At 58.3% G+C, this 26,135-nt stretch overlaps 8 protein-coding genes across 8 annotated transcripts; 3 read left to right on the forward strand and 5 right to left on the reverse strand.

Moving 5' to 3' along the window:
- Positions 1 to 1,654: 1,654 nt before the first annotated feature.
- On the reverse strand, positions 1,655 to 2,275 carry HRG_03131 (RNase H domain-containing protein; the record flags this gene model as incomplete). Its single annotated transcript, XM_044861602.1, has 1 exon — positions 1,655 to 2,275. One exon carries the CDS (start codon positions 2,273 to 2,275, stop codon positions 1,655 to 1,657), a length of 621 nt encoding a protein of 206 aa, XP_044722628.1.
- A 1,217-nt stretch (positions 2,276 to 3,492) lies between these two features.
- HRG_03132 (endonuclease-reverse transcriptase domain-containing protein) lies at positions 3,493 to 5,290 on the reverse strand (the record flags this gene model as incomplete). The annotated part of the gene is made up of 3 exons (XM_044861603.1): positions 3,493 to 3,849; positions 4,128 to 4,973; positions 5,030 to 5,290. The coding sequence occupies 3 exons, from the start codon at positions 5,288 to 5,290 to the stop codon at positions 3,493 to 3,495; spliced, it is 1,464 nt and encodes a 487-aa protein (XP_044722629.1).
- Positions 5,291 to 11,551: 6,261 nt separating this feature from the next.
- On the forward strand, positions 11,552 to 12,487 carry HRG_03133 (uncharacterized protein; the record flags this gene model as incomplete). Its single annotated transcript, XM_044861604.1, has 1 exon — positions 11,552 to 12,487. One exon carries the CDS (start codon positions 11,552 to 11,554, stop codon positions 12,485 to 12,487), a length of 936 nt encoding a protein of 311 aa, XP_044722630.1.
- A 3,297-nt stretch (positions 12,488 to 15,784) lies between these two features.
- On the reverse strand, positions 15,785 to 18,146 carry HRG_03134 (glycogen synthase domain-containing protein; the record flags this gene model as incomplete). The annotated part of the gene is made up of 5 exons (XM_044861605.1): positions 15,785 to 15,887; positions 15,957 to 17,518; positions 17,568 to 17,843; positions 17,899 to 17,996; positions 18,062 to 18,146. The coding sequence occupies 5 exons, from the start codon at positions 18,144 to 18,146 to the stop codon at positions 15,785 to 15,787; spliced, it is 2,124 nt and encodes a 707-aa protein (XP_044722631.1).
- Positions 18,147 to 20,115: 1,969 nt separating this feature from the next.
- On the forward strand, positions 20,116 to 21,590 carry HRG_03135 (WD domain, g-beta repeat domain-containing protein; the record flags this gene model as incomplete). Its single annotated transcript, XM_044861606.1, has 3 exons — positions 20,116 to 20,212; positions 20,263 to 21,413; positions 21,492 to 21,590. The coding sequence occupies 3 exons, from the start codon at positions 20,116 to 20,118 to the stop codon at positions 21,588 to 21,590; spliced, it is 1,347 nt and encodes a 448-aa protein (XP_044722632.1).
- Positions 21,591 to 21,672: 82 nt separating this feature from the next.
- HRG_03136 (3'-5' exonuclease domain-containing protein) lies at positions 21,673 to 23,362 on the reverse strand (the record flags this gene model as incomplete). Its single annotated transcript, XM_044861607.1, has 3 exons — positions 21,673 to 22,107; positions 22,186 to 22,307; positions 22,369 to 23,362. The coding sequence occupies 3 exons, from the start codon at positions 23,360 to 23,362 to the stop codon at positions 21,673 to 21,675; spliced, it is 1,551 nt and encodes a 516-aa protein (XP_044722633.1).
- A 563-nt stretch (positions 23,363 to 23,925) lies between these two features.
- HRG_03137 (LSM domain-containing protein) lies at positions 23,926 to 24,461 on the forward strand (the record flags this gene model as incomplete). Its single annotated transcript, XM_044861608.1, has 6 exons — positions 23,926 to 23,950; positions 24,010 to 24,066; positions 24,126 to 24,164; positions 24,221 to 24,248; positions 24,301 to 24,364; positions 24,420 to 24,461. The coding sequence occupies 6 exons, from the start codon at positions 23,926 to 23,928 to the stop codon at positions 24,459 to 24,461; spliced, it is 255 nt and encodes an 84-aa protein (XP_044722634.1).
- Positions 24,462 to 24,793: 332 nt separating this feature from the next.
- HRG_03138 (RNA polymerase rpb3/Rpb11 domain-containing protein) lies at positions 24,794 to 25,940 on the reverse strand (the record flags this gene model as incomplete). The annotated part of the gene is made up of 4 exons (XM_044861609.1): positions 24,794 to 24,993; positions 25,046 to 25,156; positions 25,223 to 25,281; positions 25,924 to 25,940. 4 exons carry the CDS (start codon positions 25,938 to 25,940, stop codon positions 24,794 to 24,796), a joined length of 387 nt encoding a protein of 128 aa, XP_044722635.1.
- Positions 25,941 to 26,135: the final 195 nt, after the last annotated feature.

Genomic DNA, 26,135 nt, shown 5'->3' on the forward strand with positions numbered 1-26,135 from the left:
GTCAAGTATGTGTGTTGATGCTCCTCACAGTGCTCCGTCGACGGCCCCATGCAGCCAGGCGCGTACGGCAAGTGTGTATGATGCACTGTACTGCACTGCACGTGCACATGTGTGAGCCCAGGCAAGGAGGAGCAGCTGGAATGCTTGTTGGAGGACGAGGGAAACGCGCTGTGGAGTGAGTGTCCGTACGATAGACGCGTTTGCAGGTTGCATGTAAGTTAATTAATCCGCACATATGTACGGAGGAATATGGAGTACGCACGGGGGGGGAATAGGGGAATACATGCATACATACATGTCATGTCATGTCATGTCATGCCATGTATGTATGTAGTTGCATGCGGTCGAATAAGGCGACGATGGGATGCGAGGAGGACGAGGGAGGAGGAAGAGTGGAGCGAATCCGTTCCTCGGCGATGCGAGACGGGGTCGGTTTGGCGGGGCGCGGGCGGCCCCCTGGCCCTGGTCGGCCGGGCAGAAAAAATAGGGGTGGTGTGGAAGGGGAGCAAAGGGAGCTGTGGGAGTCAGTCGGTGAGTGACGAGCGGACGGGCGGGCGGGCGGGCAGCCTTGGGACGGCGCCGGGATGAAGCCTGTTGACGGTTCGCTTCAGACGGAAGCGGAGGTGCGGTGGAGACTTTGCCGGGATCATGTTCTGGTCGGTTAAAATTCCACAGGCCGGGATGTTGCATGGTCGACCATGTTCAGTGATGGGCGCGGTACTGGGCGACTCGCGGGTGCAGAGGGGCAGGACGCGGTACCTTTTTTAAATGCTCAATCAAACCGAGTCCCACGACTGGCGTGTCGATTAGGTACCCCATGCGGCACTTGGCCTGTCTGTCCCACAGTTGCCTCGACTGACCTGCGAGTTTAGTTTAGTTTAGTTTAGTTTAGTGTATTTTCCGTCCAGCAACTTTTGGTCGCTCAGGTCTCCGCAGGGGAGCACAGGACGTGCTGAGCTAGCAGGTGTCTACATGCTACATATCGTACACTTCACCCACTATCCAGCATTTCATCGGCTCAACGGCGCTCATGACAAACCTGTTGCCCGTCAGCGGGACGTCCAGGCATGAAGAGAAAGCTGTCCCGTGGTCAGATCAGCCAATTTGCTTCTGGGGCCTTGCAGCCCTTGATGACCTCGGCGATCGCATGGTCGCGAGACCTTGACGCCGCCAGATCGGAGCAGGTAACAGAAAGGATTGAGAGGAAAGGTAGGGTGAGAGGAGAATGATGACCGTCTAGTGGCGTGGGCAGATCCTCCGAAGAAGGAGCTCGCTTTCGCCAGCCTGACGAATTTGTCAAAGTCCTTGCCGATTGCGCGGTTGATGGCTGCAGCCGGCCAAGGTGCAAGCCGCATACGATGCCGTGGCGCAACCTTTCTGCAGTAAAAGATGTGTGCTGGCTCTTTTCGTCTTCCGCACGAGCACGTCAGTCGCGCATTGTCGTGACCAAACCTTTCGTGGTAGTCAGCAAAATCCCCATGGTGGGTTCTTGCTGCAAGCAAGTTACGAAGCAGGGGCCGAGAGAGCGCCAATTCTGACGGGCAGCTGGTTGTGGCTTTAAGCCTCAGGTCTCTGTATCGCTCCGGCGCAGAGGCTTCCCACCAGGCCTTGAAAGCCTCTTCCGGCTGCTGTCGGGCAATCTTTCGCAGGTGCGCTAGCGTCGGGACGTTATCAGCGGGTTCTGGCAGTGCTGCTCCGCCTTTGCCAGAGCATCAGCCTCCTCGTTGCCTGGGATGTCAGCATGGCCGGGGATCCAATGGACCTCCACAGCTCCGTATTTTCGCGCCAAAGATTGAAACTCAAGGAAGACCTCTTGCGAGGAGTCGCTCGGCGTGCCCCGTAAGCATGTTGCGGTCGCGAGGTTGTCGAGGCAGACAAAGATGCGGTCAGTTTCTGGAAGGCTCACCGCAGCCTTCAACCCCTCCAACGCACCTTTCGCCTCAGCGTCGAAAATCTCGGCGGGCCCGAGACGGCCCTTGTCGCGCAAGACGGTGGATCCGTCCCGATGAACAACATAGCCATATCCGGCGTGGCCTTCGGTAGAACGGGACCCGTCGGAATAGACGACCAGAGTTCGGGGCGATAGTGCCTGGAGCCAATCGCGAAATTTCTTCGCCGTCTCATTTTTCGATGCACTCTGCAGAGGCGCAGTCTGCTCTTCGACAAATCCGCGCTGCAGCAAGGCAGGCCTTGGGCAGCTTGGTAGCAATTCGTCGGAGCGCCGCAGCCTAGTCCGGAAGGGTTTTGGCTGCTTTTGGTACTTCAGCTTGATCATTTCATTCAGTATAGGGGCTTTTGGCCTCGACGTGCGCTTCACGAGCGGATGAGCTTCGTCCAGGGATTTGAGACGCGCAGCAAATGCAGTCCGGCGCGCCTCGAGCAGCAGAGGGACCGGCGGTATCCCTGCCTCCCGGTGCAGAACATTCGTTGGTGTAGTTCTCCACACTGGCAGGATAGCCCGAAGAGATGTGTAGAGTGCCTTGCTCATCTTCTTTACGAGGTGTCCGATCCTGGACGGTCCTTCCTTGCCCGGCTTGGTCCAGCGCGGGCGCGTAGAACCAGGATACCAGACCTCCGCCGCGTAGAGCAGCACTGGAATGACGCAAGCGCAGACCGCTCGTCGCACAGCGCTCGGTAGAGGACCATGCCTGGTGTTTGTCAGTCTCCTGAGATGGAAGGCGACTGCTTGCGCTTTGGCCGTCCATTTCTCGACATGAGTCTTGAAAGACAGAGTGCTGTCGAGCCAGACGCCGAGCCAACGCATCGCCCGGCCCGGCCGTTTCTCAAATTCGCCATGGAGCACTGGCGGCGCCGTCTTGGGCGTCGTTCGAGAGAAGTGCATCACTTCTGTCTTCTCAGGGTCGAAGGAGATCCCGTTGGCGGCGCCCCACGATACAAGCTCACGCACATGATGAGATGCTTCGGCGGACGTCTCATCCAGGCTATCGCCGACGCAAAGGATGGCAGTGTCGTCCGCATAGCCGAAACGCCCTTTTGAGCTGCCCAAGCGGTAGATTGGTTCCGTATACAGTAGGAAGAGGATCGGCGAGACTGGCGATCCCTGTGGCAGCCCGCACTGGAGAGCGATGAATTCGTTGCGATATCTTGATAGCGGATGCGTGCCGACCTGTCTTGCATAAACGAGCCGACCCATCGCGCGAGGTTCGGTGGCCACCCTTGCTCCCGTAGGCGAAGGATCAATCTGTTGCGGAGGACTGTGTCGAAGGCGCCCTGAATGTCCAAAGTCACCAATGTTGCAACCTGCTTGCAGGCAAATGCCTCCTCGATGTCATGAATCAAGGCAGCAACGAGATCCACGGCCGATCTCTTCGGGAGCGCGCCGGCTTGTTGTGGGTGTAGTACGCCGAAATGGACCGAGGCCCACGCTAGACGCCGTGCGATGAGCCGCTCGAGGCCCTTGCCGAGACAGGACAAAGGAGATGGGGCGCCAAGCGCGGGGTGTAGAGAGATCCCTGCGCCCCGGCTTGGCAATCATGACCACTTCTGCTTCTCGGAAGGGCTTCGGATGGTGGCCAATCCTGAGGCAGCCTTGATATAGCTGGTGGACGAGACTTCCGATCGCATGCCAGACAGCGCGGAGCATCCGCACCGTAATATTGTCGGGACCAGGGACGTATTCCCGGTGCGTAGCGTGGCGTCGCGGGTCTCCTCCGGAGAGACTCGGTCGGTGAAGGGTATCGTCCTATCTGTGTTCACGGAGATCCACGGATCTGGGATGTCGTCGTTCGCCGTGCGCCGTTCCAGAGTGGCTTGTCGCAAGGCGGTGGCCTTTTCCAGCTGCGTCTCATACACTCGGTCGTCAATTTGCAGGAGGAGCTTGAAACGGACCTGGAGACTTCAGCCAGCGGACCGCCCTGAAGACGGAGGCGCTATCGGTGAAGCTGTCAATCAAGTTACGCCAGTAAAGGCGCTTGGCCCGGCGCACCACGCTATGGAGCTCCCTCTTGGCTAGCTGTACTTCTCGGTCGAAGCCGAGAGTGAACTCTCCTCCACGCGCGGTAATTGGCCGCCGCCTTTGCGCATTCTTCAGTCCACCACCGCGCACCATGCGTAGTCTTACGGGCAGGTCGGCCGGCAGCTCTGGCTGCACAACCAAGAAGGTTCACGAGCGCCGACGCAAAGCTGTCGAGCTCGGAAGGAGATGCCGTGGTGATCGGGATGAAGGCGGCACCGGCCTCCACTAATTCAATGAATCGCTTCAATTCCTCGTCGGAGTTGAGATGGATCTTTCCTATTGGAAGGGGTGCCAGAACTTGTCCTGGCAGCGTGATACTAAGGGTAAAATGATCGGAGCCGGTTGCTAGATGATCCTCGACAACAGCGTCGGCCAGAGGTATGTTGCAGAAGGCGAGATCAACCGTATTGCCGTGTGCGTTGGTCGGGACATCGACAGGATTCAGTAAGCCGAGTCGATTGTCCATTGCCCAAAACGCTATTTCTTCGCCGCGGTCCTCTCGTCGACCGGCCTGCCAGCTGGGATGTTTGGCATTGAAATCACCAGCAACAAGACACTTGTCCGGTACGGTCCACTGAAGCAAGATTTCAAGGGCTCCGTCGTGGTACGGCTGCCGATAGAAGTTGACGACTGTTATGCCGTTGACGGTGAGCCAAAGGATGTCACGAGTCGCCGCAGGTCTCTTTTGATCAGCGACGAGACCTGCGGAACGCCGGACGTATGTCATGACTCTCGGGCGAGTGTCGCGGCCGTCCCAGTCGTTGACGGGTGAGAAGGTGTCGTAGGCCTGATGCGTCTTAGTGAGGCATCGGCCATCTTTCAGTCCTGTCCATGGCTCCTGCAACAAAATAATGTCGTATTGTTCCGAGTCGGCCAACGCAAGGGCACAATCGTGTGCCGGCGGAATCTTGCCTACGTTGGCTTGGAAGATTCGCAAGATCCTCCTATCGCTTCGATTGCGTGGAAAACAGCGAGGCATTAGGGTAGCGTCACAGGACTAGTGCGTCGTTTCTTCGATGGGACGACAGGGAGGAACTGGTCGCCGTCCCTTACATGCGGCGGCGTTGTGGCCACAACGATGCATGGGGTTGACGGCGCGGCTGGCTCGTAAATGGCGCCCATGTCGGAGCTTCCATCTCCTCCAGCTGCCCGCGGCGCCGTTGACTCCAAGGAAAGTATCTGCGGCCTGCCAGGGCTCTGATCAGACTGGTCGGACACTCTGGCCTTTGGAGTCTGCCGCTTCTGCTGCGCAGAGAGCTGAACTCCCATCTGCCGTACCAGGCTCTTCTCCTCCTTCGTCAGGCGCCGGACCATGCCGTGAACGCGCTTGGGGCGGGCAGGGCATTTGGGGTCATCCGCGCAATGGGGTCCAAGGCAGTTTGCACACTGCTCGAGGGCGGTGCATTCTTGGCTACGATGGCCGGTTTTGCCACAACGCCTGCAGCGCGCCGTTCGATCGCAGCTGTGTCGAGCGTGGAAATCCCAGCACTTGTCACATTGGCTAGGAATGCTGGGCTTGTCGATATAGCGGGCGAACCGGCTGGCGCCGAACAGTCGCCAGGGTCTCTGCGTGGGTTCCAGGAAGGATACAATAAGGGTCTTGGTAGGCATATCGCCCGAGTCGTGTCGCGAGGTCCGTATGCTGATGGGCTTCAGTCCGGTTTGGCAGGCAATTTCTTCTTTGACCGCCTCATCGAAGTTGATCTCAACGCCGCGTAGGTCCGTGAGCCTACGAGGACAATCGGCTACGGCATACGAATGCCATTTCTGGCTAATCTCTACGGCCGTCGCGTCCAGATCTACGGCCCAATCCGCCTGTCGCTGCACGAGTAGTTCGCGCGTGGCCACATCCGATGCCAGGATGGCCCAACCCGTGTTTACCGGGAAGGCTGCCGGGATGCGGCGTAGGTCGATGCCGACTCTAGCGGCGATGTGGGCCCGGATAGCGTATCTTTCATGGTTTCGGGCCGGAGCATCGGCGTCAAGTCGGACAAAGACACGCAGGTCTTCCTTGGTGGGACCACGGGCGGTCGTCCTTGGAGACGAGTGGTGGTTTGCTGTTTTCGCTGTGGTGGGGCGGAGGCCGTAATGGCCAGCTGTCCTTGTGTCGTTTTGCCGGATGCGAGAACGCTGCTGTACGTAGGTTTCGGTGGTTCCTCAAGGTCGGCGAGCGATTGAGTCCAGAGGTTCAGAAACTTGGTGGCAACTTGCTTTGCGATGCTATTGTGGGAGCCGGACGTGAATTGTTTGGCTGTCTGTTCGAATGATTCGCTAAAGGCCCGAAAGACTGCCAGCTTGGCATCATGGGCTGCCGTTTGGTCGCGAGCGATCTTTGTAGCCGCTTCGATGATGGAGACAGGTGCATTTTCCGTGGACCCGGTCGAACCAGGGCCATTCGGGATTATTTCCGGCTGCGTTCCTTCCGCGACGGCAGCGTTGGGCGTGTCGCTGGGAGACGTCGGTCGAGGGAGCTGCTGAGCCGCCAGGGTTGAGACATTTGGGCGAGCCTCCGCCGGAGAGGACAGTAGGTGCTGAGATGCACGGGCTGCTAGATCAGGTGGCGATTGTATGTCGACAGCACAGGGAGCGGCGCGCGAACCTGAGGCTGGTGCCATGGCCGCTGCCGGCGCTTTGCGCGGCGCTGTTGCGGAATTTTCAAGAGCACTGTTAAGCGAAAAGCTGTATGGATAGGCTACTTCCTTAACACTTGCGTGCCAAGAAAGTAAAAATGCAGGGAAGGGTGGACTGACCTGCGAGTCGGGCGGAGAGTCGTGGTACAGGGTAGGTTCATTTGATGACGGGATCCATCTTGTACAGGATGGCATCTGATCGGGCACGGGGGAAGAAGAAGAAAGGCCGCATCGACGTGGCTGCGGCCTTTTAGTATCTCTCATGTACACATATAAGCTCCCTGTAAGGCTGGCTGTTGAATAAGAAGAAGAACAAGGAGAACAAGAAGAAACAGAAGAAAGAAGGACCAGGGCAGTGTCCATCATGGAGGAGCGGGAACAAAAGTGGCTGGTGAGATTTTGCCGACGCGCGCTGCAGAACCCACAGCCACTTGCTTACACTCGGTCCGCAGACTGGGGAAAAGGGGTGGTCAGGCCGCCGGTGGCTGAGGACACCATCAGCGGCGGTGCACAAGCCACACGGTGCCTGGATCAGGGTTCGTGGGGTAACCGGCATGACGCCATGTGCTGATGACTGCGGTGGCACTGTAGGGCACGGCAGCCCCGGGGGGGCATTGCAATTGCCGACATGTTTTGGCCATGCTTCACGTTTCCAAACCTTGACGGCTCTCGAAGCCTTCTCAATGCCGTGACATCGCGCATGACGCATCCCGAAGGGAGCTTCTCAAACCTAGCGGGAAGGGAGTGGAGGACAAAAGAGAGGCCTCGAGGGACAAGATGAAACGCCGCCGTCCCATGCATGCCCACCCACCACCACGACCTGGCACGTGTGGCCCCACCTGGGCAATGCTCCGAGAGACAGAGCGCGCTTGTAGCGAAACGGCCGCTGATTCGACGCATGGGAAAAGCCATCATGGTCTTCTTGGCTTCGGCCTAGCGTTGGCCGAGGGAACGGGCGTGTGTATGTGTGTGTGTGTGTGTGTGTGTGTGTGTGTGTGTTTGTTTGTGTGTGTGTGTGTTTCGACCGACGAGCTGCTGGATGACGCTCGTCGTTTCGGGGGGAGAATCAAAACAGCCAGAGAGTCGCAGGAAAGGAAGCGGCTTGGGACGAATCCGCGACAGCCACCGTCCGGGTCTCGCACTTCCCGCGGCCCCCCCGACACCGGGCTTCTCGAGACTCGGGGGCAGCCGCTCCCAACCCCCCAATGAGACTGCGCTGGGTTGGCAGAGAGAGAGAGGCGCGGTTGCGTGTTGGAGAATCAGGACGATCGGCGCCGACAGACGTGCCCGTCCATGTAGGAAAAACACACTTGCCTCGCGTGCATCGCATCGCATCGCATCACACACACACACATACAGACGCTAAAGGGCGGTGTCGGCGCCAGGTGAAAGAGGCGAGAGACCACGGCGGTTGGGCAAATCAAGGGAGGCCAATCGACACCGGACGCTCGTCGGGCTTGGAGACTGGTGGTGATGGATGGATGGATGGATGGATTACCAGTCATACAGAATAGTGCCGAGAGGAGGCAACGTAACGACGCACTGTGGCAGCTGCCAAAAGATACAATATACCTTTGTCCGACCATCCATCCATCCGAAAAGGGAGCGCACCTTTGGTCAACTACACACTACCTAATTAAAGCTCCCCCTCCTCCACTATACGAAAACTAGGTAATAAACCGCCTGCCTACGACCGGGCACCGCCCATGGCAGATGTAGCCAACGCCGCAAGGGAGCCGCAGGAGGAGGACGAGGAGGACGAGGCGGGCAGCACACCTCATCTCCCCCCCCCCTCGTCGTGGTGAGTCCACGGGCGTCAGCAAACATGTACACGAGCTGCGAGGGGCGGAGCAGCAACTCTCTCTCCCTCCCCCCTCATCCGTCTTGCTGCCCATCGGCCACGGAAGACAAAAACAAAACAAAAGGAAGAAGAACCGGCCTGGCAGGACGAGGCAAAGAGTGGCATTCGTAGGCTTCCTTGCCTCTTTTTGGCGAACACGAACCCGCTGGGGACAAAACACAAAGAGCGCGCCGCGTGGTGTGGTGTGGACGGCCCAACCGCCCCGCGGCTTGTCAGCTGGAGAATCGAGACTGCTGGCTTCTCTTCGTCTCTCTCTCTTCTCGTTCTATCTTTGTATCTCTCCCTCCATCCCTCCCCTCCCCCCCCTCTCTGTGTTGGTGTGTCTCTCTATCTGTGTGTCTCTGTGTGTGTGTGTGTTTATTCGGCCTAGGCATTTGCTCGTGTGTGGTGGCGTGTGCCTGCTCGTATAATACTGAACGGATTAGTCCATGCAAGAGAGCGCCGCCTGCGCCCGTATACACACACGTCTAAGCAATCCATAGCCTGCACGAACATGTGTGTGTACAGTACAGTTTTATATATAGATGTCGAGGAATGTGGGTGTGTAGGCCTGACGAGATGTCTGTCAGTCTGCATGCATGTACACCACAGTGCACGGTACTCCGTAGACGCGGTGGCTGCGGAGGCTCGAGCCGGGCGAGCCTGCAGCGTTGCGTCCGAAGCAGCGTCACGGCTGCGAGATCCGCACGCAATGGCATTCGCCAGTCCATCATGCCATGCCCCTCATCGGCCGTGGCTGCGCGAGAGAGAAGAGAGGCTTCTCGGGTCATCACCAGGGGCTAATGTGGAAATCACATCCTCTCGACTACCGAGAGCCCATTCCATAATTTGTCGCCTGCCCTTTCATGTTGGCCAAGGGCTTTCTGTTGAAACAAGCGAGTCTCTTGGCGACTCGTCGACTTGTCTCCAACGACTTGCAGGGAGCAGCATGGGGTTTGCAAAGCCATCGCCCACCCCTTGGTCAACTCATCTACGGAGAAAGCAGGGGGGTTCGGCGCCCATGGGGGTTTCTAGGTTTGTTTATTTTTTCCCCAACGGTCAAGAAGCGCTGTCGAGCCGCTTGTGCGACATGTCAAATGCTCGAGGACCTTGCAACAGGTGAGAGTGGTGAATAAGACGGCACAGAGGGAAGGGAGAAGGGGGGGGGGCCTGGTCGGCCAGGGCAAGGAAAGGGTCTTGGGTCCCTGGCGGCGGCGGCGGGGACCCGGGAAATGATGGGCGACAGCGTCCTCTCCCTTGTTCCTCTGCGAAGCCTCGACTGCGAGCACACATGGGCCCTTCTTCCAGGGGCAGATTCCCTTTCTGCTTCCTTCGTGCTCCTTTTGCGTCCCTGTGCGGCGAACCTCGGTTGAGCTCGCTCGAGCACCCGGGTGTTCCCCTGCGAGCGCCCATGACGTGCCGCTGTCGAGCCAGGAGCCGATGAGCGCCGGGAGAGCGTGCGCATGGGTTCCGGACGAGCACGAGGACGGCATCAGGAGTAGGTTCGGGGGCGAACCTTGAAAGAGGCCGAGAGCAGCAGCCAGTCGAGAACTTGCTCCGTGGTGGGAGCTGGCCAGCCTCTTCCTTTTTTTGGAGTTGTTCAGTCCAAATACAAGACCGGGTACCAGGCCCGCCACTAGCCCAGATGCCGGGATACATCGCATAGAGTGGTCGGCCTTGCGCTTTGGGATGTATCCGGCTACATACCGCCACAGGCCTGCTAGGTATTGCAGATGTGTCTACGACAAGCCCGGCTTGTCAGACGGGGGAGGGGGGGAGGGAACCTGGGGCAGGCGGCATTGGAGCAGCAGGTTCGAGGCCTGCCTGCCGACTCATTCGCAGCTGTAGATACGTTTACCAAGAAGGTGCATACGACTGCACTCGGGAAGAAGAGGGGAGAAGAGGGGAGAAGATGACGGCGATGCCCAGTCGATGATGCCAACCGCCCACCATCGGCATCATCAATCATTCGGCAGCAGTGATTTGAGATATTACGGGCTAATGGAAGCAACAGGACATGAAACAGGGCGACATTCAGATGCCCATTGCAGGCATTCGTTAATCGTCTGCCGATGCACGAGGAGGACCTTCACACGCTGGACGTGCAGCAGCGACGGCCTCGAGCGTTTTCGAAACGTTGCGGGCCCCGCCCTGCGCAAAAGCCTCTTTTTTTGGGCTTGCTTGGCTGGGCTTGGCTGGCGGTCGCGAAACGGCGCCGCAACTACGGATACGGAGTCAAGAGCTGTAAAGAGCCGGGTGTGTGACGAAAGGGCACAGAAGGGCACAGAAGGGCACAGGCACAGGCGGGAGAGGCATAGAGGGAACAGCCGGGGTGGTGGAGGGAAGAATGGGCTCCACTCTTGGCCCACGACCCCCTGTTCCATGGTTAGAGCTTCCCACCACCCCCTGGGCCCTGGGCCCTGGGGTCTGTGCCCAGTGCGCAGAGGGCCTCGATTGACACGGCCCGCCCCCCACCCCCCCGGCAAGCAAGAGCTGCATAGTAGCACTTGGTATGGACAAGGTGGGACATGCCAGCCGCTTCGTCTGCTTTCTCACCTACCGCCTCCCCGACCTTTGCCTGACTTGCATATGTATATACCTCCTCCCCCGTTGGAACATTCCTCTGCCCTTTTCCACTCTCCCTTTGGCTCTTGGCCTCGCTCATCGAATTCCTTCCCTCGTTTACAGCAGCGCGCTAGACCCAAGACTTACACGCCAGTCCTCGACGCCCAACCACACCAGTCTCGCCGAGTTCCGCCATCGCGCCAACCCTTGGGGCGGCTCGGGATTGTCTCACGGCCTCCTTGATGCGAGCGAGCCAGCCGGCCCAGGCACCCAAAGCTCCCGACGCACTGCCGCTTGCCGTACAAAGGAAGACCACGTCCCCTCCCCAATCCCTCTCTCGTCATGTCGCTGGTGGAACAGCCGAGAGGGCGCGCCGATTCCATTCCAGACGCCTTAGCGGAGACTTATAGAGTCTCTCCCTCCTCTCCCGCACCTCGCCAAGACGTCGACCGCGACTGCTCTCCCGATTGCCTCGTCGAGAACCCTACCTCCACCGCCACCCTTGAGCCATTCTCCCGAAACCAGTCCCACGACGACGACATGCTGTCCGTCCCGCACATCGACGCCCGCGGCGACCTGCCAGCGCCTGCCCTGCCCGCCAAGAGCGCCCTGCGAACCTCGAGGCTGCTGGCCTCGCTCGCCCAGAAGACGGCCACGGAGGACCGTCCGATTCTGCCCCATGCCGCCCCTCACCAGGTCTACCTCTCGTCGGAAGAGGATGCCTCGTCCTCGGCCGACGACCTGTCCGACCTGGATGAGCTCGATTGGGAGGCTGGCGAGTCACACAAGTCGGCCTCGACGTCCCGCTCCAGCCGCGAGGACACGGCCCGCGTCGTCACCGTCGTCTTTCACGGCAGACCCTCCATTGTCGAGTTGCCCCCCCGAGCATCATACGGCGGCTCGACCGACGGCGGGCGGCCCGCCACGGGCATCATTCGCACCGCCACGGAACCGACATTGACCCGCACTCGATCCACCTCATCCTCGTCGTCCATGGCCATGCACAACCCTCCGCGGTCAAGCAGCATGACGCCCAGCGGCTTCCAGATGAAACGCCGGCAATTCCTCACCATCGACCCCTTTGCGACCAAGCTGCCGGAGTTCGACGAGCAGGACCCCGCAAAAACGCCCAAGACGCCCTCGGGAATGCTCAAGAAGACGTTGAGCTTGGTCAAGAAGCGAAGCAGACCCACGCTGAACCCGGCCGCCTGCCGGTCGCGCGAGAGTCTCGCGGTTCAGACGCCGCCCATGGAGCAGGTGGGAGAGGAGCCGGAGCCGGAGACGCCCCGCGAGCTCGCGCCCGTGAACCGGGGGCCCGTGACGTACCAGGGAATCATGCGAAGCGCCAGGAGGAGCGCCGAGACGAGCACAGCTACGGCAGGCAAGACAGACTTGGTGTCGCCCACGACCACATCGAGCCGGAGCCGGTTCCGAAGCGGGTTATCCATCAGCCGGCCCCGCAGCGTCAGGGCATAGGGACGGTGCACCGAGATGCTCCTCGTTTCTTTTCTTGGTCAACATGCTTCAACATTTCCTGGGCGGCCTCTTTCGGCTCTCCCCATGACGACGGGCTCACAAGGCGTACGGCGCAGTCGAGATGGCACGTCTCACAAGACGCACTAGGCTCGCAATGGGAATCGGGGGCATTATCACGGCGTTTTCCAGAGTAATGGACACTGGGTGGGGACGTCATTTTTTCTTTTTTTTTTATGCAACGGCGTTATACACCATGACTTGATGCCGAGGAGGCGTGGCTTCGCCTGGGAAACGGACGTTGTTGGGAAGTGCTTTCTTCAGTTGGGGGCCATGGACCTTGGCCGAACCTAAGAACGGTATCGGTTTGGAACAATAGATTGTTCTATGAAATGAAAAGGAATGAAACAGTTGGTCATTTGATCCATGGTGCGGTTTGACGTTTGCGTGCGGCTGTCGGATGCGCGAGACAGGGCAATCTCGGAGGCTGCCACCGCGCCAGGAGCTTGGCTCCTTTTTTCCCTCTCGTTACTTTTTCCTCGTGGGCTCTTGGTGGGTGGGATTGCCCGGTGCTGGCATGCACCGAGAGAGTGCATGAGCGCGCAATGCTGCGAGGAGCCACCTTGGCGCGAGGGCCCTTGGGGACGTTGCGGGTATATAATATATGCACGGTGGAGGGCCTTGGTGACGGGACGTTTGGGATTGGCCTTGTCCTCTAAGTCAAGACTCTCACTTTACGCCGCACAATAGGTAGAACGCGATTGATGAGCGGTGACTTGCCCGCGATGCTCGCAACTTGTCGTCTACACACTTCCTCGGTGCCCTCTCTCTTAGTTTCTAGAAGCCTTTCTTTTCAGAGGGCCTCTGTTTAGGAATGGCTGTCTGTCTGTCTATCTGTCTGTCTGTCTGTCTTATCTGTCTGTCTGCATGGCGCATGTCTGGCAATTTTGGGGTGAAAGCTTGTCGTGTCGGTGAGCCGCAAGTCTTGGCTGCGCAAGTGGCCCTTTTTCCTTTTTCATTACCAAGTAATTTTTGCATCCTTTTTTCGCCCCCCCTCCCCTCTCCCCCTTCCCCCCTTTCTTATTCAGTCTGTGCTCCTACATGGCAGCGGTAGATGATGCACATGTTCGAGTGAGATGTGAACTGGCCTACATATGCACGATGATGATCACGGAGGAGGATGGCAACACAACACAACACAACAACAATAACAATGACAACCAGAGTCATCACACGAGAGGAGAAGGGGAAAAAGGGGGAGCAGCGTGCCATCGTCACCCTGCGCAGGGCACGGCAGGGCACGGCAGGGCAGGCCCAGGGAGACTCTGCATGTTGTCGCAGATGGGGAATACGATGGTACTCGGCCGGCGCGCTGTCCCTGGGCGGGCTGCGTGTGTCTGTACTTACTACTCGCCATGGGCGGTTTCAAGAGCCCGCGAGTCTTGCGAAGTTGCAAGTAGGGATGATGGGACATGTCGTCTCCTGCAATCTTGCCCCTGGGGGCGGGCGGGGATCGAATATAGGCACAAATGTCCTCTGCAATATCGTAGCGCATCATCACCTATGGATACGAGCCGTCTTTTTCCTGGCTGAAGCGAGGGTTCGTGCCGACAGTTTGTGCCTGCCCGGATATACGTAACAGGGCTCCGTCGGTCAGGGGTAGAGATGGACGAGGTACTGTGACTTACTGTACAGTCTCGCTGAGGTAATGCTGGTCCATCATTTATGGTACAGGCAGCTTATTCTGAAGAGGCAGGTAATCATTAGTCATCGCATCCCGTCAACTCGCCTCTCCTCCTCCACCTCGCCTCCCCACCATACAGTGCCTCACACTATCGACCAGCAAACACGCAGCGACGGCCCGCACAGACGGGGCCCTCGTCGCCAGACAAGCATCAGGTGAGGCGCGCCAGGGGTTACGGCACGTGTACTGCACCGTAGGCACCGTCTGTGCGCGCCCACTTCCTTCCTTCTTCTCTTCTTCTTCTTCTGCATTCCCGACCCTGCTTCATCCTCTGCCGGCAGCGCCTGCCCCGCTCTCGCTCTTCTTCTCGCTAGGCTCATGTCTTACCTGGTTTGCTTATTGCTCTCTAGCTCGCCGTTTTATTTTTATCCTGTCTTGGAATCGGCCGGCTGAGGGCCAACGTCAACCGAGACGTCGTGGCACCACAATGTCCATGGAGCCGCAGCCAACGCCGTAGTTGTCTTCTCTCAATCAATACATGTATGCCTTTCTCGTCACCGCCTCCTCAGCCTTTGCAGAAATAGGGCTCAACAGCTTGGGCGACTCCCGCGTCGTCCATGCTCATGGCCCTGACCTGGCTGAAATTCACGCCCCAGACCCGTCATTGCCTCGGGAACATGCTCCTCTCCGCACCATGATTCCTCACGAAGTCGTTTCCCCTTCCTGGCAGATGATGGCTCCGCAGACACCGGCTCCAAGTCTGCCGCTCCAATCTTTCCCCAACCGCTCTTTGCTTGGCGGTAGCTGAGAAGCGGCCTGAAGTCTTGCGGCTGAGCATGGCGCGGCAAGCGAAAGCATCCGCCTCAGCTTGCCGTCAGCACCACCAACAAGTCTGCTGTCATACCCAGACGGGCCTCCAATATTCTCTGATCCTAGATGACTGTATAGAGAGGGCGTAGTGGTGATCGCAGCTTGTCTGCCGCATGTGCTCAAGGGAAAGCTGAGCTTCGTCGACGCCTTTGAAAACGCCTTTGCAATGGCTCCGCCGCACATTCTACCGTGGACAGCGTCGTCCCTTGATCTTGGTATACAAATTGTACATGCTGCAGAAGCACGCGCGCAAGGGCTCGGCGGCTACGCGCTCCTCAGCTCCTAATGCTTCACCCGAAGCATCGCAGTGCCGGCTAAATCCACGCTTCATCTTACAAACGTCATCGTCATGAGCAGAGGCGAGGAAGCCCCACGCCGTCCATGTCAACGTCTTCTCGCACGCCGTCGTGGAACAACGTCCTCAGCGTGCCCTCCCGCGTGCGAGTATGCCAGTTCCGACTCTCGACTTCTCTTGTACACTGTGCTCCTACGTTCCGAGGAGAGGCCCTCAACAACCATCAATACAACGAGCAAGGATTGTGTTTTCCCATGGTCCTCCGCAGCAGGCCTCTTGCCTCCCGCGCCACTCCAATTCTTCCTCCTATCCCCAAAATTATGTCTTTACAATCTCGGAATTCAACAAAAGAGCAATAGAAATTAACAAACAGGCCGCAGCCGACGAAGTGGCAGTCAACTTCGACCGGGGCTATGACGCTCCAGGTACACATTGGTTCTGGGCCGGCACGTCAGTTGCCGTTCAAGGTCGCCTCGACGACCGCGCTGTCATTGACTGGCTGCTTAGCCCGAAGTGTAAGCGGAAATGGGTACTCGTCGGGGTCTTCCTCGTCACTGCTCAAAACCGTCAGTCAAGAATTCTTTGATCCAATCTGGTCCAGGTCCGGCAGCATCTTCACTTACGGCAGCTTCCAGGCAACGTAGTCCTCCGTATTCAGGCCCTCGCGGCCCTCCTGCAGGCTGGCAAAGTCTCCCGGAGTCATCATGCCGCTCTTGTCCCTTGGCGAGCCGGGAACCGAGAAGGGCCGTGAAATCTTCTGCTCCACGCCCGGGATGAAGTCCTCCTCGTCCTCCTCGGTGCCGCTAAACGATGTCGCATACACCCGTCGCAGCGCCAGCTGTCGAGCCTTGACATACTCCATGCCCATACGCTTCCAGTCGAGCAGGTCGCTGAGACGCTCCGTGCGGTTTCGCTGGTTGATACGCTGGCGACGACTCTTGCCGCAGAAGTCGTACATGTGGGAAGTCAGCTGATTGATGGAGTCGTCGACTCCCTTTGTCCGTCGGTCGACAATGTAAATGCCGTAGTCGCTCGAGTTCTCTATCAGCTCTTCCATGTAGCAGCCGAATCCCGACAAGTTGGTCGTGATGCTGGGGACGCCCATGACGGTGCATTCGGCCGGCGTGTATCCCCACGGCTCGTAGTACGACGCGAATACGCCCATGTGGCAGCCGCGCACAAAGTCGTCGTAGTCGAGGGGTAGGACAGGATTGGCCGAGTTGAGGAATTCGGGATGGAACACGACCTTGACTCGGTCCGTGGGGTGATTGAACAGCTGGACCCGACGGATCTGGTTGAGAATCGGATCGTCGTGGTCGTTGATCATGTTGTGCGTCACAATGGGCGGCAATCCGCCTCGCTTCATGGCGAAGAGGCGCCGCCTCAGCAGGACACGATCCTGCCCGGAGATGAGCTCCTTTTCGTCCGGCATAGGTTCGCCGTCGTGCCACTTGAGAGACCGTTCGAATAGCCGTCGGCCGATGCTTTGCTCGATGACGTGGGTGGTATCGCGGAGCGACTTAATGACCGCTTGGCCCTTCAAGGCCTCGACCGTGAGCGACGTCGTCTGCGCAGGCATGATGATAAAGGCCACGACCGTCATCTTGCTTCCCGCGTTCTTCAGCCGGTGGTTTAGGCGGGCCAGCGACTCGATGAACATGTCTACACCCTTGTTCCGAAATTCGTAGCGCCCTGCCGTGAACAAGTAGAGGGTGTTGTCTGGTTCAAAGTCGTAGTGACCGTAGAAGTGCCCGCGCACAAAGTCGTGGATTTTTTCCTTGGCCTGCTGGTGGAGGTTTTGAAACTCATGCACGGCAGAGAACTTGGTGACGTTGAGACCGTTGGGGAGCACGCCGTCGGGTTTCCGTTTCAGCAAGTGCTCCGACTCAAAAGCGGTGATGTGGGACACTGTCGTGAAGACATCGCACGAGTGTGCGGCCGCGCGTTCGATGCAGTACCGGTGGTAGATGCCTCGCTTGCCGGCCTCGGAGTCCACATCAAAGTATTGCAGATTGTTGTAAAAGTCAACTGAGCCGGCACAGAGATAGCGGCCAAGGAGAGTGGCGTGCGTTGTGAAGATGGTGGTGACATCAATCCGGCGCTTCCTGGTCAGAGGCAAGGCGACGCCGGCGAGCCACTCGTGGAAATGGGCAATGACAGCCTTGTTTTTCTCGTGGGACACAAACTGCAATTTGTTAGCGGTAGAGCCAAGGGTTCAGCACGGTGGCACTCACTTCACCGAGGAACCAAGCGACCAAGTAGCCAAAGACAATGGCTTCGTTTGTTTCGTCGTCGTTGGGCGGAGAAGGAATGCTGGATATGTTCCAGAGATCCGTCTTCCACTCATCCATGAAGCCGTAAGCCGTCTTGGTGTCAATGAGGAGGACCCTCGGAGCGCCTTCGATCAGCCATCGCCCATAAATGATGTCGACGCCACGCTCCTTCATTGACTGCATAGTCAAGGATATCTCTTGGTTAGGCGGCTCCATCTCCTCCACCTCGACGGCAGCCTGCGGCCGTTAGCGCACAAGACAAGCAATCACACGGGGTGAGAAGAGGGCGCACTGATTGACGGTTCAGGGGACCGATGAGAGTGTATCGATCGCCATACTCGGCCGTGGTGACAGGCGCCTTGGACTTGATGACGGAGTAGATGCCGCCGACTGGGGTAGAGGACGCATGGTCAGTGGCACAGGTAAAAAAAAAATTGAGCAGAAGACGAGCCTACCGCGATGGGCCACCTCGGTAGCAATCTCGAACAGGAGGTGGTTCTTGACATCGCGAGTCTGAGCCCTGGAGCCGTCGGAAGCCATGGCGTCGGTGTCTGCAAGCTAATAGAAGGCTTTCAGGTGGAGAGGGCCTGGCTGTGAGGTGAATTGGATTGCAAGGCGACGGGGCCGAGGAGCCAGATATCTGAAGCTGGCAAGGCTACAAACTCGAGAGTTGAGCTTGGGCAAAAGTCGACCGAGGCAATCCGTCGCGTTGAAAGGGAACGGAAGCCGTGAGGCGGGCCCGTGGGGAGAATATGGCAGCTCCGAAAACGGTCGAAGCGCCTCGGTGAGACAGCGAGGCTTGGGTGGACGGCTTCGAGCGGCGGGGTTGGACGACGGGCGTCAACTGTGTGGGAGCTCGATATCGCGAGGTGAGGGAGCGGAGAAAAGCTCGGGGAGGTGGAGCTTGAGCTTGAGGGGGAGGATAAGGAGGCAGAGGTGGTGGAGGTGGAGGTGAAGCGGGGAGCAGGTAGGGAGGAAGAGGGAGGGGAGGCGGCGGCGGCAGGCAAGGCAGGCACCACCTACAGTACCCTACCTTACGTTAAAGCCATCATTGTCAATCGACCCTCGATCTGGGGGAGCTCGGCCGGAGCTGCCAAGTTAGGGGGCTCGTCTCCCCGGCTCCACCGCCGAGTTCAGTGACCCCACCCACTGAGCTGCGGGTGGGTCTGGATGCAGAAGGATTGCAGTTATGATGCCAACATGGGATGTTCATAAAAAAAGCCGGTGACGTTGGAGCTAACCGCCCACGGCCGTCTCGAATTACGGTGTAGCCCCAACATGCCTGTCTGTGTGCCTGTTCGTCCGGCCATGCCCTTTGCTGAATGCTCTTCGGACTGCCCGCCATGGTGCATCCTGGGAGATCCTGGGAGCTTCCGCTCGTGCGTCCTGGTGTATGGCACTGATGCAACGGCAGGCTGGTCGAGCTTTGCGCTAGCATTCGACGTGCGTCAGTGGTGTCGAACCCATCCGCTGAACCTCCGAGGCCCCAAGTCCGGAGACGGTGGCTGAAGCTTGCAGAGAGACGGGTCCCTGGAAGCAATGGAGAGGGCGGCAACATGGCCCTCGTGCGCACACCTACGGCGGCGGGATGACGACATGGCGGGGCCGTCTTGGATCAATTGTTATCTTGTCTCTCTCTCGGCGTGTCTGCGTGTCTGCGTTACACAAAGCACGTTATTAAGCTACTGTGCAGGCCTCATTCGGACACGGACTAATACAGATTGCCTCTTCAACTTGTCTCTCTTGCGCCCAAGCAGCCAAGGCAACTAGCAGGGGATGAGCATTGTATCCGTCCAACCGTCGCCCCTTGCAACCGTCGAGACAGCTCCTCCAGGTGCAGATCGCCCTCCGTCATCGGCCTCCGGACTAGCCACGCTGGATCGTTCACTCACGTGCGCTCTCGGAGGATGCGTCGACACCCAGCATTGCCATCTTTTTGGAGCTTTGTAGCATCGCCGTGGGGCAGCCCAGGCCATCTTCCCAAGCTGCGTGTACGTAACTCATTTTTGGCTCTGGAAGGGGAAAAAAGGAAGGAAAATATACAGCAACCGACTTGCTTGCAGAATTTCTCTTGCTCTTCGCTACCTACCTACCTTACCTACCTAGGTACCTTAGCCAGGTACCTATACTTAAGGCATGAGAGGAAAAATGCCCAACGTGCTAGCATGCTCCACCCCCCCTCCCCACCGTACCTATAGGTACCCTCGACATCAGCCTCGCGGTAGGGCCTCTCTGTAATTGGTTCTGACTAGCGACCGTCGCCCCGCAGTGGAGAGCTTCGGCCGCGAGGCTGGCTCATCTTTTCTCAAATTTTTCCGAAATCTTTCTATAGAGCGCCTGCGTCGCATTCATGCCCACAAGTTACAACCCCCATTGCCCGCCAAGCGCGCGATAATCACCACTGCCTTCAAATTCCTCTCCTTTCTCTCCAAGACGAAATCCAAGATATTCACAGTCAAAATTATCGGCGTCGCAGTTGGGTGCGCCGCTAATCTATCGGCGCTATATAATGGACGCTTCGCCGGGCCAGGTCAAGGTCATCTTCACCACCCATGAGGCGGACCTTCAGTTGCCCGAGTCCAAACAGCAGCTGCTCGTTCCAGCTGGTCCGTACATCTTGTCTCAATTGGCCAGGCCGACGCTGACTGTTCCCAAGATATCAAGCGCTATGGCCTCTCACGGATCCTCAACTCCGAGTCAATGCTTGATACCTCGTCGCCTGTCCCTCTCGACTTCCTCGCAAACGGCACCTTTCTGCGCACAAGCATCCAAGACTATCTTTCGGCCAACGGCCTGTCTTCCGAAACGACCCTGACACTCCGATACGTCCGCAGTCTGCTCCCACCCGTCTATCAGGCGAGCTTCCAGCACGATGACTGGGTTGCCAGCGTCGACGTGCTCTCCTCGACTGCCCCGGCTGGCAGACTGTCCGAGGGCTCCAACGTGAGCGACAGACTGGCTAGCGCATCGTATGACGGGCTCGTCAGGATATGGAACCCCTCTGGTGAGACAGCTGCAACATCGTCATCGGGCAGGGCAGGTGGCCACGCCCAGCGACTCAATGTTGTTCGGTGGTTGGCGCCGTCAAAGCTCGCATCGGCGGGTCTTGACAGGAAACTTGTCGTATGGGACTATAAAGAGTCCAATGGCAGCTCGGGATCCCTGAAGCCCAGCATGGAGCTATGGGGCCACGACAAGAGCATCAATAGCATCGACGTCAACGGATCCACGAAACGAATTCTCACCGCGTCTTCCGACGGCTCCATAGGCCTATGGACGTCCTCCAAGAAGACGGCGCCCCAGGCCGACCCCGATAGCTTGCCCTCGGCACACAGCACGAAGCGAGCAAAATTTTCGTCTGCGGCGGGCTCGACAGCCCAACGAGGCCCTCTCGCCTTGATGCCGATGCACAACGAGCCCGTCACTGCCGCCATCTTCCACCCCACTGACGCGACCGTCGCCTACTCGGCGTCTCAGGATCACACGGTGAAGACGATTGATCTGACGACGCAGAAAGAGGTATCGCGGTTGACGACGATGCACCCGATACTTTGCGCGACGGCGCTGCCTGCCAACTCTCTGGTGGCGGCGGGTTCCTCGGCCAGACATATCACTCTGCTGGATCCCAGGGAATCCGCGGCAGCCACCGCAGCCATGACCCTCCGTGGCCATGTTAACATGATTTCGTCCCTCGCGCCGTCCCCGGAAAACGACCATTCTCTTCTTTCCGGCTCGCACGACAGCACATGTCGAGTATGGGATCTGCGGAGCGTGCGGCCGGGCACTTCCGAGGAAGGCGGAGGCCGTGTGAGCGAACCTGCATACACCATCGGGCGTGAGTGGCTCAGCGGCAAGAAGCTTCCGTCGGCGGGAGACGGTGCCAAGGTGCTGAGTGTTGCCTGGGACAAGACGTGGGGCATTGTGAGTGCGGGAGAGGACAAGAGGGTGCAAATCAACAAGGGGAGAGGTTTGCTTGCCTCGTAGACAAGATGCGACGGCTGATCTATATCCCGGGGCCAGATTCGAGCCGAGGTTCGAGGCTATCAATTGAAGGGTATCGTGATTTTTAGGCCGTTGCTATTTGTGGCTCGACATTCTCGCAGTCCTTTGCCAGTGATCGATATTTCCCGTTCAACGAGGTTTGATGCAAGAAAGACAGGACTTCCCTCTTCAACCTTATCCTGCTGTACGGCAGCTTCAGTTCCACGACGGCGTTGAGAAGATAGGTAATCACCGTGCCAGTTTGCAAAGGTGGATCGCGCAGTAATTTGGCAATCGATATGGGGTCGAGGTCCTCGTTGACGTGCCATATGTAGTAGGCCCGAAGAACAGGGAGCGGTGAGGCCACGGGCGTCTGACTAGAGGCGCGGAATTCTTGAGCCATGCGCTCGGCTTCGACAATGCGAGCGTCCCTTATAACCGGGATAGGGATTTGGGGTTTCGGCGCCCTGGGCTTCCGCGGCCTGGCTGTGACTGGCTTTGGTGTTTTGGCAGGAGTCGACTCGGAGCAAGCGTCAATTGAAGCTTCCTCGTTCGCCAACTTGCCTGGTGCCAATTCCGGTTCTGCTTCCAGAGCTACGCGGGGAATCGGCAGGCCCAACTCCGCATGGTGAGGTCGTGGCGGACAAGGCTTGAGCTCCTTGCGTTTTGCATCAAGCACGTGGTAGAGTTGAAGGCCGGCATACGCGTCAGCCGCGGCATCTGCAGCGGCGTTAGCGACGTGTTGTTCATTGGGGCTTCACACAGTAACGCATCGGCATACATGTGATCTGGGACGTGTTTAGAGGCTGCTGCCAGTTGCTTGTGCGGACCGAGTTCCCCTTGAACAGTGGCAGCCCCAGATGCTCCTGGGCCTGGATAGACATGGCCACCACCGACTTGTTGATGAGGCGGGGCGTTCCTGCTGCCGAGTATTTAACCTGCTTGTACAGGTGGCTGAGCTCAAACACGCCCTGGACGGCGATGCCAAGATGGTTCTTCAGTCTCGTGCAGTCCCCCCGGATGTTGACGCCGGCCTTTCTCACGTTGGGATCCTCCATGATCTTCCGAAAGGTCGGGGCAACGAAATCATCCTTGGCGAACATGGCCACTTGGAAGAGCCCAATCCTGCTCGGGCTGGCAAGCTGGATGAGGGAGACGTTTTCGCGAGGGCCAGAGTTGCGGTTCGCATAGATGGACCACTCAAGATCGAAGCCGAGTATCTCCTGGCCGAGAAAGTGTTTCTGGCAGACGAGCTCTGTGGCATGCTTGCTTGTGCAGTAGTGGACCTTGACCTTTTCCGTGTCGCCGGCGGCATTGATGTGCTCATATAGGGTATGGGACCAGAAGGAGGCGGGAGTGCCGGCCTCGGCAGCTTTGGCGGCTTTGAAGAGTTCGGTTGACATGACAAAGTTCATGGGTGTTTGCGGAGGACTGGCGGGGTCGAGGCTCTCGGGTTCGTTCTCCTTGGAGCTCTCTAGCATGTACATGGCGCTCTCCGTGCCCTTGGCTATTCCGGCATCGTCAAGCTCGGCATTCGATGCTTCGTGGACTAGCGACGCCGCCACTTCATTTCCCAGAGCCGCGCGCAGCCCGAAACAGCCCTCGTTGGCCATGCGCACGTGGTAAACGTCGCGATCAAGCCCTCCAGGCTCACTGCTGCTGTGGCCATCGGTCGTGGGCACATGAAGAAAGCGGCAGACATCCAGTCGTGGATACAGAGGCGCGCGCTCGGGGCTCGGGGAGAAACGAATGCCCATGCTCGGGTGCCAGCGCATGCTGGTCTTTCTTGATCCCATGGCTCGTCTCAAAGCTCCCTGGAGAACAGCCACGCCACGTCGACCGCGGGCAGGGTCGAGAGAGGCTCCCATGAGTGCACGGAGCGGTGTACTGGGATAGGCAGATGCGGCGTGGAGCTTTCTTTTGCGGTAGGTACATCATCGAGGACGCGTGCTTACGCGCCGCGTGTAGCAGCGAGCTTCCATGGCGCGGCCAATGACCATGGCCCGACGAGACGCTGTCCACGCGACGAGTGACAAACAGCTCTCCCCTGCTTCACCATTGACAGCTATTGGTTCTGGTCAGGGGATTGAGATCTCGCTGCTGAGTCATCTGGTCCCAGGCACGTGGGGCAGTGGGTGCGTCATGAACTATACCGAAAGGCGGCATCGCACTGCAGCAAACCCTGGCCCCAGTCTGAATGAAGACCACGACCTCCAGGCCAACTACGAACTCGGACTACGAGACGAGAGACGACTGAGCCAATCTCCAGCTGTGAATCGGGGCACCAGTCGTCGTCAGCTTTCGAGGCTGCCTGTACCAAGCATCAACAGCCTCCACCATGGCGTCGCAACTGCTGCCTCTTGGTCAGGCTCTCCTGCTACCCACCCGCCTTTCCTTCATCTCAGTCACTGACCTCTGGCAGAGCTTATCGACAAGTGCGTCGGCTCCAAGATATGGGTCGTCATGAAGGGCGACAAAGGTTCGACCAGTCGTTGATCCCCTGCATGCCTTGGCGCACTCAACTGACCATGCGCGCAGAATTCAGCGGCACTCTGGTCGGGTTCGACGACTATGTCAGTAAGTGGCCGCTATACCCAGCAGGCGACTTGTTTCCATCTGACTGCCCTCTACAGACATGGTTCTAGAAAATGTAACGGAATTGTAAGTAGATCCGAGCCGTGCTCAGGAGCTTGGAGCTGACGCGCTCGCACAGCGACTACAGTGGGAACCACGCCAAACTTTCCAAGATCCTTCTGAACGGAAACAACATTTGCATGGTATGATGACCTCTCGTATACGCATCTTGCTCCATCTGCTCACACCCAATCACAGTTGATACCTGGTGGTGAAGGGCCAGGCGAGGCCGCGGCGTGAGCGCCAAGGCTGACCAAGACGGCACATTCTTTGAACCGCGCTGGGTGTATCCGCCTCGGAGTACAGGGGGGACTAGGCGTCTGGTCACATCTCCTGTCCGAGGGACTTCACCCAGGATCGATGTACCGCTGCCAGCTGAAAGGCATCACCGTGTCAAAAGGGCGCGAGGCAAGCGACGAGTAGAGACTATCCATAGTCTCAAAACACAATATTTTCGTGTTGTAATCTACCCTCCCAGCCTGTAGTCATGAGATTGGGCGAAAAAGAAAAGCCAGATAGCAACTTGGTATCCCAAACGCCCGTCGCCGGCCAAACCGTGTCTGTCATGGGCCTCAGTGGCCGTTGGTCTGCAGGTTGCCCTGCTCGCCCACGTTGGTGATGCGGCGCAGTTCCCATTCACGGGTAAACTCCTGGTGCAGCGACTCGAGTTGGTTGATGAGCTTCTCGCAAACGGCGCAGAAAATCTCACGGGGCGTCTTGCTGCCGTCAGTCTGGACGCGGATGAAGAGACGCGGCACGTTGGGGTGGCCGACTGATGAGGAAGAGGTCAGCCAGGCACAAACGATGTTCTCTTTGGTACGTACGTTTGTATCCGGCCATGTAGACGTTGGGGTGGAGCTTGAGATGCTCGGCAAGTAGATTTCCCAGAGTGTGGTCCTCCTTGTTCAGGGTGAAGTCGGAAGTGTTTGACATGCCTAGCGAGAAGCGTGAGAAGCCACGTTCGAGTGTGCGCCGTTGCGGCCAGGGCTGAGGCGACTCACCAGAGTAGACATTCTCCTCGATTCTCTTCTCGCCCTCGCTGAGCAGAAAGAGCTCGAAGCTAGACGGGGCCGTTAGCGATGGCCGAGGAGCAAAATGGAGCAGTGAGAGAAGGCCGGGAAAGGACTTTACGCGCTGTCCTGGACATTGTAGTGCTTCGTGTTGCAGCCGGCCATGGTGAAGAGATGCGCTCTGTGCAGAGGATGCGAGATATTGAAGAGGTGGTTGTGGGAAAACAAGAGGTGCAGAACAGGGTGGTGGCTAGAAGGACGCGTTCAGAGGTAGGTGGTTGCCAGGTGCCGGCACATGCGTTCACATGGTGACGAGCAAACCTGGCAAGCAAACCTGACAAGCACATCTCGTCGCCATACCAGTCAACGCACCTCAGCTCTTGAGGAAATAAAATGCCATGCGCAACGAGAGGCGTAGCCAATGTCCAGTCCGGCACTTGCGCGAATCCCTCCGGCTTTGGAGTGCATGTCAACTTGACCCCCAATGCTGTACAACATGGCCGACGAAGCGCCTAGAGCCCCCACATGTAAGTTGTGTATTGCAAGGACGCGGCCACTGCCCCGGGCATCCGGGTCCATGGTGAAGGCATTTGCAACTCGGAGCAGTGATGAGGTATGCAGAGGGAACATGTCCGAGCATATAAGACAGGTCGTGAAGAGCAGAGTCTGTCAGGGGAAGAGGCACAACTTACCGATCCGGGGCGTTCATTGTCTAGTCTTGATTGCGGTAGCAGCTACAGTCGTGCCTATATCGAGTCCGTGGTGAGCAAAGACATGGCGGCGAGGGCATCGTGAAGCGGTCTTACGGTAAATCAGGCCACAGGCGGCCAAGAAAGTCGGACAATAATCCAAACTGCGTGCGCCCGTTCAGTTTCTCGACTCGATCCAAGAACAAGGGTGAAAA

The sequence above is a fragment of the Hirsutella rhossiliensis genome (genome assembly GCF_020360975.1).
Source record: "Hirsutella rhossiliensis strain HR02 chromosome Unknown scaffold00003, whole genome shotgun sequence".
Taxonomy (NCBI): domain Eukaryota; kingdom Fungi; phylum Ascomycota; class Sordariomycetes; order Hypocreales; family Ophiocordycipitaceae; genus Hirsutella; species Hirsutella rhossiliensis.